General features: G+C 39.8%; 1 protein-coding gene across 1 annotated transcript in view; it reads right to left on the bottom strand.

Annotated features, from left to right (window-relative positions):
- Positions 1–16663, bottom strand: part of TSG101 (tumor susceptibility 101) — a 39278-nt gene that overhangs the window by 15233 nt on the left and 7382 nt on the right. Inside the window, exons 3-7 of the mRNA XM_079787543.1 lie at positions 15478–15543; positions 13557–13720; positions 10380–10506; positions 5251–5317; positions 159–250 (exon numbers count right to left, since the gene is read on the bottom strand). Of these exons, the coding sequence (XP_079643669.1) occupies positions 159–250; positions 5251–5317; positions 10380–10506; positions 13557–13720; positions 15478–15543 (516 nt within the window). The remainder of the gene's footprint in view (positions 1–158; positions 251–5250; positions 5318–10379; positions 10507–13556; positions 13721–15477; positions 15544–16663) is intronic.

The raw sequence follows: 16663 nt of genomic DNA, 5'->3' as shown, positions 1-16663 counted from the left end.
TATTACAACATATAAATGTATCAAAGTAACATGCTGTATTCCTTAACTTACACAATAGTACATGTCAAATTTATTCAATAAAAAAAGTGAAATGTACTTTTCACAAAAGGAGACTCACTCTCCTTATGTGAAGAAATACAAATTTGAAGGCTACTTACCAACAGTGGTCACGGGAGGCTGGGAAGGGTACTGGGAACTTGTTGTGGCAGGATACGGACCACCAGGTGGGTAAGGACAGCCTGGGTAACCACTAAAGAGAAAAACGGAAAGCATTAAATATTAAGATGACCCAACACTACAGTGTCTTTAGGAAGTTAAGCTTGACATGTCGTTCTTTTACGAGTTAATGACTTCACAGTTCTGAAGCTACAGGTGTCTATTCAAGCAATGTTCTATAGAAATTCCATAAATGACACTAGCTTTATTCTCAAAGTGAATGGTTAAAATGCTCTTGATTGGCCCTGGTTATTTGAAGGTCACCTTCACAGCAACAGAAAGCAACTAGAGTATTTCTGAGGGCAGTTCAACAGCATCAGAATGGGAAGCAACAAGTATTTTGTGAGAGAATTTTTCCATTCTGATTTCCTAGCAAATAGGGAAATGACACTATTTAGTTGTTGTTGTTTTTTTAAATATTTTTATTGATTTCAGAGAGGAAGGGAGAGGGAGAGAGAGAAACATCAAGGATGAGAGAGAATCACTGATCGGCTGCCTCCTGCACGCTCCCCACTGGGGATCGAGCCCGCAACCTGGGCATGTGCCCTTGACCGGAATCGAACCCGGGACCCCTCAGCCCACAGGCCAACGCTCTATCCACTGAGCGAAACCAGCCAGGGCTACACTATTTAGTTTTTACCTGTGGTTCATTGATAACCTTTCTGAATATTTGATCTGAAAATACTAAATAGTTTTAAATTTTTTTCTTTTCTATAGAAACTTTGTGTTATTCATGCATTCACATAGAGTTGGAAGGAACTTTCCTTAGAAGCATTCTCCTCCTATCTAATATTGTTTCATAAATACCATTTACAATACCCCTGACAACAGTATCACTCCTCTTGCATTTTGGAGCCATTACTGAGTAAAAGAAGAGCTACTTGAACACAAGCACTGTGATACTATGAGACAGCTGATTTGATAACTAAGAGGGTTACTATGTGACTAACGGGCAGGTAGCATATACAACATGGGTACACTGGACAAAGGGATGATTTATGTCCTAGGCAAGGCGCAGTGAGACAGTGCAAGATTTAATCATGGCACTCAGAACAGCATGCAGCTGAAAACTTATGAACTGTTAATTTCTGAATTTTCCATTTAATATTTTTGGACCATGGTTGGCTGTGGAAAGTGAAATCACGGATAAAGGGGATTACTGGACTATTTTCTATCTTTGCATGTTATTAAGCAATTTGCCCTAGGTAGCAACTCTCTTTCAGGTTTTTAAAGAGCCCTTTTTGACCTAAGTGTATTTAAAAGAAATTTTCCAACACTTTTATGTTCCTTTTTCTTTATGTACCTCTTCAAAATTTACTGTTATATTTAAGGCACTGTGTCAGTGCTTGAGGCAGAAGCTAAGATGTGAATCCATCTCTTCCTCAGGATACCACTAATAATTAAAATAGGGCAAGATCCCTGTAAAAAAATCTTGATAATAAAGGAAATAACACATGCCAAATCAAAGTTCAGGAGAAGGAGAGCAGAAAATCAATACTAGCTAGAGGAGATCAGGGAAGGTTTTGGGAGATGTATAATACCTATGAAAGTGGTACCTACCTAATTCTCTTCAATTCCCCTACTCATAACTCTATATTTTTCCAGCCACAGTAAAGTATTTCCCTATTCTTTCCTGGTTTTTATTTTTATTTTTATTTTGGCTTGCATAAAATGAGTGGACTGGACTTGATAATAAGTTTCCTCTCGCCGAGGCCGGTTTGGCTCAGTGGATAGAGCGTCGGCCTGCGGACTGAAAGGTCCCAGGTTCGATTCCGGTCAGGGGCATGTACCTTGGTTGCGGGCACATCCCCAGTGGGGGGTGTGCACGACGCAGCTGATCGATGTTTCTCTCTCATCGATGTTTCTGACTATCTCTCTCCCTTCCTCTCTGTGAAGGATAAAATATATTTAAAAAAAAAAAGTTTCCTCTCAGTTATCAAATGTTATTACTCTTTGCTGTTCCATCAACTTCTAAACACCTAATTTTGTTAAGGTCATCATTAAAAACCAGTACTTGCATTTATGAAGCTATCTCTAAGCTCCCACTTCCAAACCAGATGTGACATCTTCTTTAAAGCTCTGTTTATTTATCACAGCACTTACCATTTTCTGTCTTTTATGATACCAGGGACTGTTTTCTAATACTCTTAATACATGCTTACTATTTACACATATCAAAACTGGGACAACCATTTCTGACATACCTTTTAGTTTCCTTGTATATATCCTGCAGATGCTAAATAAAACTTTGAAAAGATCTTAAGATTTGGAAGAGACCTTAGAGATTATCTAGTCCAACTTTTTACAGCAAGAATAAAGACTCTCAAAAAAAGAAAAAAGACTCTCATAGCCATTGTTTTAAGATAAAGATTCTTCTTCAGTCACTGATTTATTAATTCTCCTTTAGGACAAAGAGAGAAGAGAAAGATTCTGGCTCTTCTGCCAAGACCTCTTATATACAGAAAGATATCGATGGCAATGTGAATACAGTTACCTTCACACATCATTAACATGTTATGCTTTGAGATGAAAAGTTATGTTTCACAGGAAAAAAACATCAAATCTTTGAAAAATAGCTGCCTCAAAAAGGAACTTCTTACAAATAACCTCACAAAACCCACTTTTATGGTTACATATGGTAAGTGGATAAAGGTTACATTTCTGTCAACATCTTCGGCCTTCATTTTTGACAAGTTTCTTTGGAATGGCTTTATTATTCAGAAGTCCATTTCCCTATTGTCCTTCCAACAACTATTCCCTACACATCTTAAGTTCCTTTTTATTAGCAACTGCTAATTATAGGCTGTAATTTCAGGGCTTTATACAGGATTCCATTTCTAGAACTTAATCAGAAAATTAAGGGCCTCAAAAAATCTAAAACTACAGCCTGCTTAAGAGGCCTGGTGCACAAAATTCATACACGGGGGTGGGGGTGGGAGGGGGAAACCCTCTAGCCCGGCCTGCACCCTCTCCAATCCCGGACCCCTTGGGGGATGTCCGACTGCCTCTTGCAATCTGGGACCTCTGGCTCCTAACCACTCACCTGCCTGCCTGCCTGATTGCCCCTAACTGCTCTCCTGCTGGCCTGATCGCCTCTAACCGTCTCTGTCTCACCCCACACCTGGGACCCAGGATTCCCTCCTCCTGCGAGTCACAGGCACCCAGGACCTGGGCCGGCTTCACCCGGGCCAGCCACAGCCACAGCCACAGGGGACCATGGGCAGGCGGCTTGTCCCTCTCCTGGGCCACAGCCTCAGCCGCCCATGTCTGGGACCACGGGGTGTGCAGCTTGTCCCTCTCCCGGGCCAGGCTGCAGGCACAGTCGCAGCCACTGGCGCCCAGGACCTCGAGGCAGGCGGCTTGTCCCTCTCCTGGGCTGCAGGTACAGCTGCTGGCACAGCCTGGCTGGTCCCCATTCCTCTCTTGCAAGCTCATTTGTGCCTGGCTGGTCCCCATTCCTCTCTCCCCAATGTTCGAGTGCCTGAGCTGTTACTGCGTGAGGGCATGATGACCATTTGCATATTAGCTCTTTATTATATAGGATAGGATAATCATAGGAATCCTTCTCTATTGCACCTGACAGATGTTCATCTAATCTCTGCTTACCTGTCTAATGTGACAGACCGCATACTACCTTAGAAAGCTAGTCTCTGAGATTAAGAGAAAGACCCAGAAATAAATAAGTTGGCTAAATTTAAGTTATAAGATCCTACATATTATATATGTAAATCTATATATTTAGCCATAGCAGTTACCTGTTCAGGAAATCTGGCTGCATTTATCTGTGAGGGTTATCTGACCCTAAGAAGAGTTAGCAGGGTTAAAAATTTCTTGTTAATTGTTAGAGTAGCTGGAAATCTCATTCAGGCACCACTATATGCCAGTCTTTCTGGCATATTCTGCCCAAAGACCACCTTTCAAAACTATTCCTAGATTACCAATGGAACAAGTACACATTTAAAGAGGTGTCTGTCTGTTTTTAAATATATTTTTATTGATTTCAGAGAGGAAGGGAAAGGGAAAGAGAGGTAGGAACATCAATGATGAGACAGAATCAATGATTGGCTGCCTCCTGCATGCCCCTACTGGGAACTGAACCTGCAACCCGGGCATGTGCCCTTGATAGGAATCGAACCTGGGACACTTCAATCCGCAGGCGGATGCTCTATCCACTGAGCCAAACCAGCTAGGGCCCAAGTACACATTTAAAACATGAGTTAGGAATTATTTCTTACTGATTTTCTAGTGTGCATTATTCACAGACTGGCTGAATTATTAAATTAATTTACCAGTGCAATATAATATCAAATGGGTAATAAAGATTGGTAGCACATATTAGTTTATGAACTGAATGAATAAATACCACGAGGACAAGATTGACTCCATCATATGAACCATTAATTTGTTCCTTGTAATTTACAGAAAGGTAAGCTGGTCATTTAAAAATATGTTTTTTATTGATTTCAGAGAGGAAGGGAGAGGGAGAGAGAGGTAGAAACATCAATGATGAGAGAATCATTGATTGGCTGCCTCCTGCACGCCCCACACTGGGAATCGAGCCCGCAACCTGGGCATGTGCCCTGACTTGGAATCGAACTGTGACCTCCTGGTTCATAGGTCGATGCTCAACCACTGAACCACACTGGACAGGCCAGAAAGGTTAAGTTTTTAAAAAGGGTATTAAAATATTATTCTCCTGGTTAAATTCATTAAAATTCGTATTCCTTTAACCTCTGAGTCACTTACACTGTTCCCCAAGGGAAGTAGCAAGAATTTCAAGGTCCAAAACCAATCAAAGATCATTGTCATTGTCCCCTCCCTTTCCTTTCTGTAAATGGGACAGAGCCACATTTCTCTAAAATGGAAAAAACTCCTTTAGAACTATGTACATACCATAAAATTCCACCAATACACCGAATTTTACTTGCCATTAAATTGTTAATTAAATTTACTTTAATGCCCAGCACCTATTATTTTGACTCTAGATCAACAGAATTTCTAATATAGTTATTCAAAAAATAAATTTTTTATTACCTGGGATTGGAAGGGTATCCGGATGGGTATGAAGAGATTCCACTGGGCATACCTGGCATGTAGGAAGCTGAAAATAAGTTTTAACATTTTAAAATAATATTTATAGTCCTGATACATAGGTTATCACATGAGATATACATCACTGTAAAACTGTAGCAAAATCTCACACAGTTAAAGAATCAAAAATTTCATACAGTTAAAGAATCCAAATCTCAGCACAAAACAAAACAAACACTTCACCCACATTAGTTCTTTACTTCAAGAATAATGCTCTGTATATCACATAATTCTCAAAGCATTAAACATGAGTTAAATATAGGTGACAATCCCAACAAGGACTAACTGGCACATAGGTCAACCTGGTCAGCTCTACAAACTCTCAAGGAGTCTCCAACTTGAGACAGGAACTGGTTTAATTTAGAATTTAGAAGGAGGTAACTCTGCCTTCATCTGGTCCAACGTCAGCTTCTTAGTGACCTCTTTATTATATCTAAGAATCTTACTGTATTTCTTTTAAGACTATGTTGACCTATTAGCACAGCTGGTTTTATTGGCTTGATTGAGGACTTTAAATGACTTCAAATTACTATGAGAAGTCCTGTACAAAACTTACATTCAGTTAGAATAGTTTAAAACAAAACAAAAGTTTGGGAATATTAGAGAAAAAAAGCTCAAATCCAGCAAGCTTATAGAATGTTTTACATATACTTTAAAGTGAACACCAATGACAGAACTAGTCAGTCATGCCAAGAGGCTAATCAACATAGAGGAAGAAAACAGAATTTTGACTTTAACTGGAAATGAGCCGTCTTAGAATCAACGTGCCCTAAGTGAAATTTTTCTCACTGAACATAACAATGAATTACCCTTAATCCAATCAATATTTTAGTGCCTTCTGTGTGACTGGCACTGGGAATTTGATGGGAAAATAAAAAGGAATTCCTGGCCTCAAGTTGCTTATAGTCTGTAGTCAGGGAGATAAGCAAGCAAGGAATAACAGTACAGAGTGATAAGTGTTAAGACAGAGGAAGTCACACAGGAAGCAGGTAATTTAAACCTAGGAGGTGGGGGTAAACAAAAGTGATCTAGTAGAGGAATGGTATATGAAGGCTTGAAGGCAAGTGAGGTGGAGCCCTGGAGAAACAAACTTTTAGAGCACAGAATGCAAGTAAGGTGGGAGAAGTATGCTGAACTCTGGCCAAGGACCATAGAAGTCTTTATCAGAGCCCTAACTGGTTTGGCTCAGTGGATGGAGTGTCGGCCTGCGAACTGAAAGGTCCCAGGTTCGATTCCAGTCAAGGGTATGTACCTTGGTTGCGGGCACATCCCCAGTAGGAGGTGTGCAGGAGGCAGCTGATCGATGTTTCTCTCTCATCGATGTTTCCAACTCTCTATAACTCTCCCTTCCTCTCTGTAAAAAAGCGATAAAATATATTTTAAAAAAAAAAGAAGTCTTTATCAGAGTTGCCGAGCATACATCTCTCAGTACCAGTGTTCACAGTCTTTTAGTTAGGATGAATCTATTGATGTCATAAGTAAAATTTTTGTTAAGTATAACGAAGCTAATGATGTTCAATGCTATTTCAAAAAGATAAAAACCTCCCAAAATGTCACATTACTAGATGATATATCTTTTTTCCTAGGGGCAAAGCACAGTTGATCTTTATGAACATCCAAAGATGAGGCCACTATTAAGTGTCAGCAACATACATAGTCAATTAATACCCCCCATGCTAGTTTCTCTCTCACACATGTAAACCACCACCTCATAGTTATAAGCAACTTTCCTTTTCTGAGGTTCTGAAAAATTAACAATTCTACCGAAGCCTTCAAATTTTGATTTTGGGAAAAAATGCTATTTGGAGTCAAGACTGGCAGGGAAGCATAAAATGAAGTGAAGTCATTTTAGAGCCAGAATAAAATGGGATAAAAATATACATAATGGAGAGGGTTATTATAAGGATTAAATAACAACGAATATGAAGTGCTTAGCTGTGTCTCATTGTTACCATTCAATAAATGTTTTCCTAAAATAACAATATTTTTATTGATTTCAGAGAGGGAGAGATAGAAACATCGATGAGAGAGAATCATTTGCTCAGCTACCTCCTGCTTGCTCCCCACTGGGGATCAAGCCTGCAATTTGGGCATGTGGCCCTGACCAGGAATCAAAAGGTGGCCTCCTGGTTCATAGGTTGACACTGAACCACTGAGCAATGCTGGCCAGGCCCATTCAATAAATGTTGACTATTACTGTTAGTTGTCAAAAATGAGATTTGAACATAACACTTTTTATTTTTTAATATATTTTATTGATTTTTTGCAGAGAGGAAGGGAGAGGGATAGAGAGTTAGAAACATCGATGAGAGAGAAACATTGATCAGCTGCCTCCTGCACACTCCCTACTGGGTATGTGCCCGCAACCAAGGTACATGCCCTTGACTGGAATTGATCCTGGGACCTTTGAGTCGGAAGGCCGACGTTCTATCCACTGAGCCAAACCAGTTAGGGAGAATACTTTTTAAATGTGATTCATAGCTAGCTTGAAAGTTATCCTAAACCAGATCAAAAGTGTTTTCATGCAGGAGACAGCCAATCGATCAATGATTCTCTCATCACTGATGTTTCTATCTCCCTCTCCCTTCCTCTCTGAAACCAATAAAAAAATTTATTTTTAAAAAAGTGTTTTGACTGCCCTACCCGGTTTGGCTTGGTGAATAGAGCATAGGCCTGCGGACTGAGGGGTACCGGGTTCGATTCCGGTCAGGGGCACATGCCCGGGTTGTGGGCTCGATCCCCAGTGGGGGTCGTGCAGGAGGCAGCCAATCGATGACTCTCTCATCATTGATGTTTCTATCTCTCTCTCCCTCTTCCTTCCTCTCTGAAATCAATAAAAATATATTTTTACAAAAGTGTTCTAATGATGATAATAGTGATAATAGAAGTATATGATTTCTCAACTAAAAGATAATATTTATTTAAGTATGTACCCATTTCTGAGCTATTCCTTGATGTGAGGAACAAAATTCAGACTTTAATTTCTTTACAGTTATACCTAACTAGAGGCCCGGTGCACAAAATTCATAAAAGGCCAGCTTTACCTTAAGTGGTCTCTGAGGTGTGTCCCTCAGCCCAGCCTGCACCCTCTCTAATCTGGGATCCCTCTCACAATCCAGGACTGCTGGCTCCCAACTGCTCGCCTGCCTGCCTTCCTGATTGCCCCTAACTGCTTCTGCCTGCCAGCCTGATCACCTCCTAACCACTCCCCTGCCAGCCTGATTGATGCCTAACTGCTCCCCTGCCAGCCTGATTGCCCCTAACTGCCCTCCCTTGCAGGCCTGGTCCCCCCCAACTGCTCTCCCTGCAGGCCTGGGTCCCCCCGCAACTGCCCTTCTCTGCAGGCCCGGTCGCTCCCAACTTCCCTCCCCTGCAGGCCTAGTCACCCCCAACTGCCCTCCCCTGCAGGCCTGGTCCCCCCGGTCACTCCCAACTTCCCTCTCCTGCAGGCCTGTTCCCCCAGCTGCCCTCCCCTACAGGCCTGGTCCCCCCCCCCCCCAAACTGCCCTCCCCTGCAGGCCTGGGTCCCCCCCAACTGGCCTTCCCTGCAGGCCCGGTTGCCCCCAACTTCCCTCCTCTGCCGGCCTGGTCACCCCTAACTGCCCTCCCCTGCAGGCCTGATCGCCCACAACTGCCCTCCCTTGCAGGCCTGGTCCCTCCCAACTGCCCTCCCCTGCTGGCCATCTTGTGGCAGCCATCTTGTGTGTTGGAGTGATGGTAAATTTGCATATTACTCTTTTATTAGATAGGATAATAATATTGTTTAAGTGTATAAAAGTATTAAAACTGGAAAGGATGGGCAATAAATTGGTCTTTTAGTTAAACTAGTAATTTACCTAAACTAGTTCTAGATCACTTCACAAAACTGAACTCCAGTAGCACTCTCTTCAGTGTGATCTCTTTCTAGAATGTTGTGCTTCCAATGTCAATATAAAACTGGGAGAAATTTAGGGGGAAAATGTTGCTCAGGAGACTGCCTATATTTCTGAAAAGGCTAGCTTTACCTTAAGTGGTCTCTGCTATGTTATTTGACCAAATAAATATGAATGATGAAGAGATATTTGATTTTTGAAAAACATGAGCAAGAGTACATAATCTTGGATACTGGAGACAACAGAATTTAAGATGAATAATTTAATACCTAGAATCTTTATTAAAAGAGGTACTAAATTCTAAAACCAACTTACTCTGGGAAGGCAGGAAAGGAAAAGGAAATGGGTTCAGAAAGTTCTTTCTACTAAATTCCCATTCAGTTTCTGAGTCAAGATGCTCCTCAAGACAGAATGGATTAAAAAGGAAGAATAATTTTCAGCAGAAAAATTAAAGCACATGTAGTCTGATTTATAAGATAAGTCTGGTTAATTATAACCTTAAGCAAAATTTGTAAAAAATAATCACAACTCAAAACAATGAAATCAATGCAGGTTTATTAAAATCAAACAAGTACAACCAATTCTCAATTATCCAGGGTAATTTTAAGAATTATTAGAAAAAAAAACCAGAAGTAGCTGAGATGATATACACCAATTAGGGGAGAATTGGTGCTGACTCCATGCCCCCATGCCCTTCCCTCAAAGTAAAATCATGAATTGGCTGTACTAAAAAGAGAAGAAAGCTGAGAGCTAGATGTCCAATTGTGTATACCCAGAATAGCTGAATGAGAACGATTTATGACTTTGTTTTTTATTCTTATCTACAACACTGACCCTGGAGTTGCAAAGAAAAGGAGAGGTCAGACTACCTTTCAATTTATGTCTGCTTCCAAAATGACCAAATAAGGCTATTCTATGGCATGCATAATTAAAGAAAAATTCTAGCTCTATTCCAGCATTCTTTCTCCCCCATTTTGGAATCCAGCACACCAGAGTTAGATTTCTACCCACAAACGAAAGCCCAAATGCCAGTCTTTGGTGGGAATTTGTACATGCAGATGTGGGGCCTCAGAATATCTCCAAAAAATCCACTAACTTGACAAGCTAGAAAGCAAAGTGAAGTCATTAAAAACATTTTGTTAACGAAGTTTTCTGTCTTCTTTTGTTTGAGTTTAAAAACCAAATCTCAATTCTACTTACTATTTGGTGGCCCTGTTGCCTGGTATGGTGGATAAGATGCTGAAACTGTAGGTCGAGAGAAGACTGGAGGTTCATCTCCAAACACCACAATCATGACCTGAATAAGCCCCAACAGGTCTGACTGGGGCTAAAAACAAAAAACAAATTTAAGTCAGCTAGATTTAATTTTCGGCAAAAAGGAAGTCTGGCCATTTCTTATCAGTTTTCAACTCAGCTTGATAATTTTCTTTACAGGACCCCCAAACACAAAATTTTCATTTAATTAACAGAGCTATGTGATTTATTTTTTTTATTTTTTTAACTTATTACTTAGTTATTTATGTGTAGCAAGTCTGCTGCTTCCTGTATAGTATTCCCCACTTACCTAAGGTTTCACTGTCTGCAGTGTGTTACCCATGGTCCTAAATATTAAATGGAAACTACAGAAAAAGAAATTCATGCTAGTTTTGCTGCAACACTTCAAACTGCAAAAGTTATGGCCACAGTGTGTGATAAAGTGGCTTAGTAAAGATGGAAAAGGCATTAAATTTGTGGGAGCCCTCACTCATGGCTTAGTTGCTTGCTGGTTTGATTCCTGGTCAGGGCACATGCCGGAGTTGCAGGCTCGATTCCTGGTGAGGAGCATGCAGGTGGCAGCTGATTGATGTTTCTTTCTCCCTCTCCCCTGCTCTCTCTTTAAAAATCAATTAAAAAATCTTTAAAAATAAAATCTGTGGATAAAAGACATGAACAGAAAATGTGCTCCAACTGACGGCAATATGTTGCATCAGAAAGCACTGAGCCTACCTGAACACTTTAGCAAGGGATTCTCTGAAACAAGTGATCACATTCACATAAATTGTATTATAGTATATTGTTATAATTATATTTTATTACTAGTTATCATTGTTAATCTCTTACTGTGCCTAATTTATAAATTAAACTTTATCATAAATATGTATGTATAGGAAAAAAGCCACATGATATATATAGTTTGGTACTATCCGAAGTTTTAGGCATCTACTGGAGGTCTTGCAATGTAACCCCAATGGTTAACGGGGGGCTACTGTATATATATATATAAAAGCAGTAACCAAAAGAATATACTGCAAAATTCAGGTAGTATTATTCTTCGTTTGACTCCTTAGAGCTAACCAAAACATAACTCAAATGGACAAATTAAGCGTTCTGTTACAAATTCAGGGATGAACACAGCAGTAGTCACAAATATTAAGGCCTTTAAAAGATAATGTTACCTTGGAAATATATATTCTTATATTAATTTTATTAAAGATAATATTATAAACTCTGAAATCATAGGCAGACTATCTCAGAAATCACTAGATTGTTGTACAAAATATCAAATTGTTAAAGGATCTTCCCTTCCAATATCATAGTTACATAGAGAGTACCTGTTTTTCCATTATAGGTTGCTAAATTTTTCTCTCAAGTATCAATCAACCACCAATTTAAGACAAATTATGCTAGGCAAAGTTATTCAAACTGGCTTATTTGATGGTTCCATTTTCATGCCTTAATATAGTCTGTGTATATCTCATCTGATTTACTTCATGCATGAGTTCATCAGGTTCTGAAGGATTAATTCAGTCATCTGGATCAGCTAATGATCTTCATAATTTCCCTTTTCCGGAGAGAAGATTCATCAGCAGTTTTCAACTTTCTAAGCACCAAACTCACCTCATTTGTTCAATCTGTCCCAACTTAGGAACAATAACAAGTAACATTTTAGAAAGCTTCCTGTAAAAAACCCGCCAAGTCCCACTATTCAGAAATCAAACCTGAGACCCTTTGGTTCTTGGGCTGATGCTGTAACCACCGAGAAAAACCGGCCAGGGCTTTTTAGCATCTTGTCTTTGAAGCTTAGGAATCCAGCATATCCCTTAAGGGGAAAATGCAGATTATCTTGTTTACTTATTTATTTTTAAATATGTTTATTTATTTTTAATATATTTTTATTGATCTCAGAGAGGAAGGAAGAGAGATAGAAACATCAATAATGAGAGCGAATCATTGATTGGCTGCCTCCAGCTTGCCCCCTACTGGGAGTCGAGCCCACAACCTGGGCATGTGTCCTGACCCAAGTCCAACTATGACCACCTGATTCCTAGGTCGACATTTCACCATGCTGGCCGGGCTTGTTTATTTCTTTGTAACTTCCCCTTCTCCAAAATTTTGGTTCCTAAAGTACTGGCTGTATTGGCATTCAGAACAACAACTGTTGTCTTTTCAGCCTTGTGAAACAGCTAGAAACTCTTCACGTTTCTTTGCCTCTTAGCGAAGGCCCTCTGTCCAGATTCTCAGCCTCTTACCCTGTGGCAAAAATCAGTAAATACTCCCAGGGGAAATTGGCAGAATGTTGGCTTATCTCTTGCAGTTCTCTTCACTAGTGGATCTTGGCCCTTCAAGTCTGATTGCCTCAACAGTTCTCCAAAGCCTTAGAGATGTTGTTTTTTTCTAGTTATTTTGATAAGAATACTGGTCTGCCAGAGCTTTACCATCAGAGGCAGAAACAAAAGTTTCCTATTACTTCTTGAAAGGAACACTGAGTAATGAGATTTGAACAGTTTCACAAATATATGCCATCAGTATACTATTTCTTAAAATGCACTTCCTACTGTATGAATTCTACCTATTCTTAAAGGTTCAATTCAAGCAAATAAAAGTGACTATGTGTATGCTGTAAATTACCAAGCTCTATACAAATATAAGTTATACAGTCACGGGGATACATTCTGAGAAATGTGTTGTTAGTGATTTCATCATTGTGTGAACATCACAGAGTGCACTTTCACAAACCTAAATGGAATAGCCTACTACTGTAATTGTATATGCTATACTTTTATATGACTAGCAGCGTAGTAGGTGTGCTTATACCAGCATGACCACAAACATGAGTTATGCGTTGTGCTATATGTTAGGATGGCTATGACATCACTGGACAATAGGAATTTCCATTATCTTATGTGACCACCATCGTATATGCGATCTGTTGTTGTCATAGGGCACATGACTATATTTGTTCTGGAGAGCCTTTTCTGATTACTCAGCTCAGCAATTTGTGATCTTATATTAACTTATCTCCTTTTTGGAATCCTCTTTGAGTGTTAACAAAAAGTAGATGCCAGTAAGCAAAATATATAAAATACAACAAATTCACAGAACACTGTTAATACTTACGTGTTTCCATTCATGTAGATAAGGAAGATATATTTTCCCATTTGCATCAACATGCTTTCCTGTTTTAATAGTCATTGAACTAGTAGGCTTAACAAAACAGATAGGGGGATTATATGGGTATGTGTCCAGCAACCACAGGCATATTGGAATATTATATGTATTACCTGAGAGAGAGAGAAACTTCAGTTACTCCATTTTTTATTATTTTTCAATATGGCTTAGTAGGCGAGCAAGAGAGAGCTACAAGTAAGCAACACTTTTTAAAAATCACAACAAATATTTTAATATTTCAAAGTTCTGTTTAAGATCAATTTCTTAAATTTTCTGTTTGCAAAATATATCAGCAGGATTCAGTAGCTAATTGATCACTACTCTGCTAAGTGTGTGCTTGCTGCCCTAAAAGCATTCTTCATGAATTATCTTTCTACTCAGTCCATTCTTTGCTACTTGACCCCCGTCATTTCAGTTAATAATGTTCACTGAGAAGGGTCATACAAGGAAGACCATGGATTATGGTATCCTATCAGAAAGTGATAAAATTCCGTTGCCAAAGCTAATCCAACTGTCAAACAGATGCTGATTGGTGGCCACAAGTTGACCAATTCATATGGCATTTTCAGTGATAGTTATTCAATTAATGATGTCATCTTTTTAAAAAATATGTATTTAATTGATTTTTTTACAGAGAGGAAGGGAGAGGGAGAGAGAGTTAGAAACATCGATCAGCTGCCTCCTGCACATCTCCTACTGGGTATGTGCCTGCAACCAAGGTACATACCCTTGACTGGAATCGAACCCGGGACCCTTGAGTCCGCAGGCCGACGCTCTATCCACTGAGCCAAACCGGTTAGGGTGTCATAGCACCTTTATATTTTATCATTCTATAGCAATTATGGAATATTGTAAATACCTATTTATTCCCTCTGTTTCCCCTATTTGTATAACTTCTTCCAGAGAAGGTACACTTTTACTTATCTTTGCATTCATAGCCCTTATCTCCTATGCCTCATGCATAGCAGGTACTATATAAAATTAATGGCTAAGTTACAGAGACACAGATCTTAGTGAGTCACAAGGAACAATTCACAAAGAGAGCTGTCCAAAAGCAGAACTGTCATTTATGAAACTGAATGTTGCCTTATCACTGTAAAGTATTCCAGCAGAGGGTGCTGACTGGCTAATAGCTATGTAATTATCCATCATCAGATTATCACCAACATTACAACCTTAAATAATACCTACTTTTTGATATGTGTTTATTACATACCAGACTCATTGCTAATTCTTGAGTTAGATACTATTATACAAATGTTATAGATGCCCATTGTCACAAACCTGTTTAGAGAGAACTGAAACGTTACTTTGCCCCTTTCCCCCCCTTTTATAAAAAAATGTATTTTTATTGATTTTAGAGAGAAACATCAATGATCACAGAGAATCATTGATTGGCTGCCTCCTGCATGCCCCGGGGGACCGGGGTATATGCCCCGACCAGGAATTGAATAACCTCCTGGCCCATGGGTTAACACTCAGCTACTGAGCCATGCCAGCCGGGCTGCCCTGACTTTAAAGCCTCTATCTTAGCCACTACACTGTACAGCTACCATTGTCAGAAAAGTCTGAATGGGGTGGGATGCTGAACTAGGAGGCATGTAAGATTCTAGTTTTAAGATTCTCTGATCCTATGAAACTTCCGTACAAGGAGTCACTTATTGATATACTGTATGTGGGTAGGAAAGGAAAAAGTAAACTGAAATAGTAGGTAATGCTGACAAGTGTTCAATTTCAACAGAAGTTAAATCTCTACATCATCATGAAAATCATGAGGAAATAGGTTTAATTTACTTATAACTCTTTGACAACATATTATGTGAATCAAAATGCATCTATACTGGAAACATAAATTACATAAGATACTTACCTCTATAAAGCACAGGAACTGTTCCAGTGAGGTTCATTAGTTCCCTGGAACTGCCATCATTAAAAACTGAAAGGAAAGAATAATGATTTAAACATGAGCATTTCTGTAGTCTTTCAGAAGTGCTGATTAAAACTTATTACCCTTGAAACGGGTTAACTTGTTAAATGTATCATCCATTTTGCCGAATAACAGAGTATCCTTTGCTGATTCACTCAATAGGATCAGTTTTTATTTATTTTTTAATATATTTTATTGATTTTTTACAGAGAGGAAGAGGGATAGAGAGCTAGAAACATCGATGAGAGAGAAACATCGATCAGCTGCCTCTTGCACACCCCCTACTGGGGATGTGCCCGCAACCAAGGTACTTGCCCTTGACCGGAATCGAACCTCGGACCTTTCAGTCCGCAGGCCGATGCTCTATCCACTGAGCCAAACCGGTTTCGGCATAAATGAGTAAAGAAAAATGCTTTCAAGTACTTGGAAAAATGAATGTGAGTGCTACAATCTCAGTAAACATGAGCTCTGCCTCCCCAACTAACACGATTATAAAATTACATAAAAAACACTATCAACTAATACCATACTGTTAGTCTAATATCATAAAATTTTAGATTCCCCATATGTTTAGCCCAAACATAGCAACAAACCAGTTTTAAAAAAAAGTTTTCACAATGAAATATAGACATCTTTTAATACGAATATTTCTCATACCATATCACACAAGTTTTCCTAACTATAATTGATTAAGTAAGGCACACATAATTTGTATTATATTGGCTGCTATTATCTATATACTAGAAGCCCGGTGCACGAAATTCGTGCACGGCAGGGGGTTGTCCCTCAGCCCAGCCTGTACCCTCTCCAATCTGGGACTCCTGGAGGGATGTCCGACTGCCCGTTTAGGCCCGATCCTGGTGGGATCGGGCCTAAACGGGCAGTCGGACATCCCTCTCACAATCCAGGACTGCTGGCTCCCAACTGCTTGCCTGCCTGCCTTCCTGATTGCCCCTAACCGCTTCTGCCTGCCAGCCTGATCACCCCCTAACCACTCTGCTGCCAGCCTGGTTGATGCTTAACTGCTCCAGCCTGTTTGCCCCCAACTTCCCTCCTCTGCCGGCCTGGTCACCTCTAACTGCCCTCTCCTGCAGGGTTGATCACCTCCAACTGCCCTCCCTTGCAAGCC

Source organism: Cnephaeus nilssonii (assembly GCF_951640355.1).
Source record: "Cnephaeus nilssonii genome assembly, chromosome: 13".
Classification (NCBI taxonomy): Eukaryota; Metazoa; Chordata; class Mammalia; order Chiroptera; family Vespertilionidae; genus Cnephaeus; species Cnephaeus nilssonii.
Note: the sequence above shows the minus strand (reverse complement) of the source record. Positions and strands in the feature narration are given on the sequence as shown.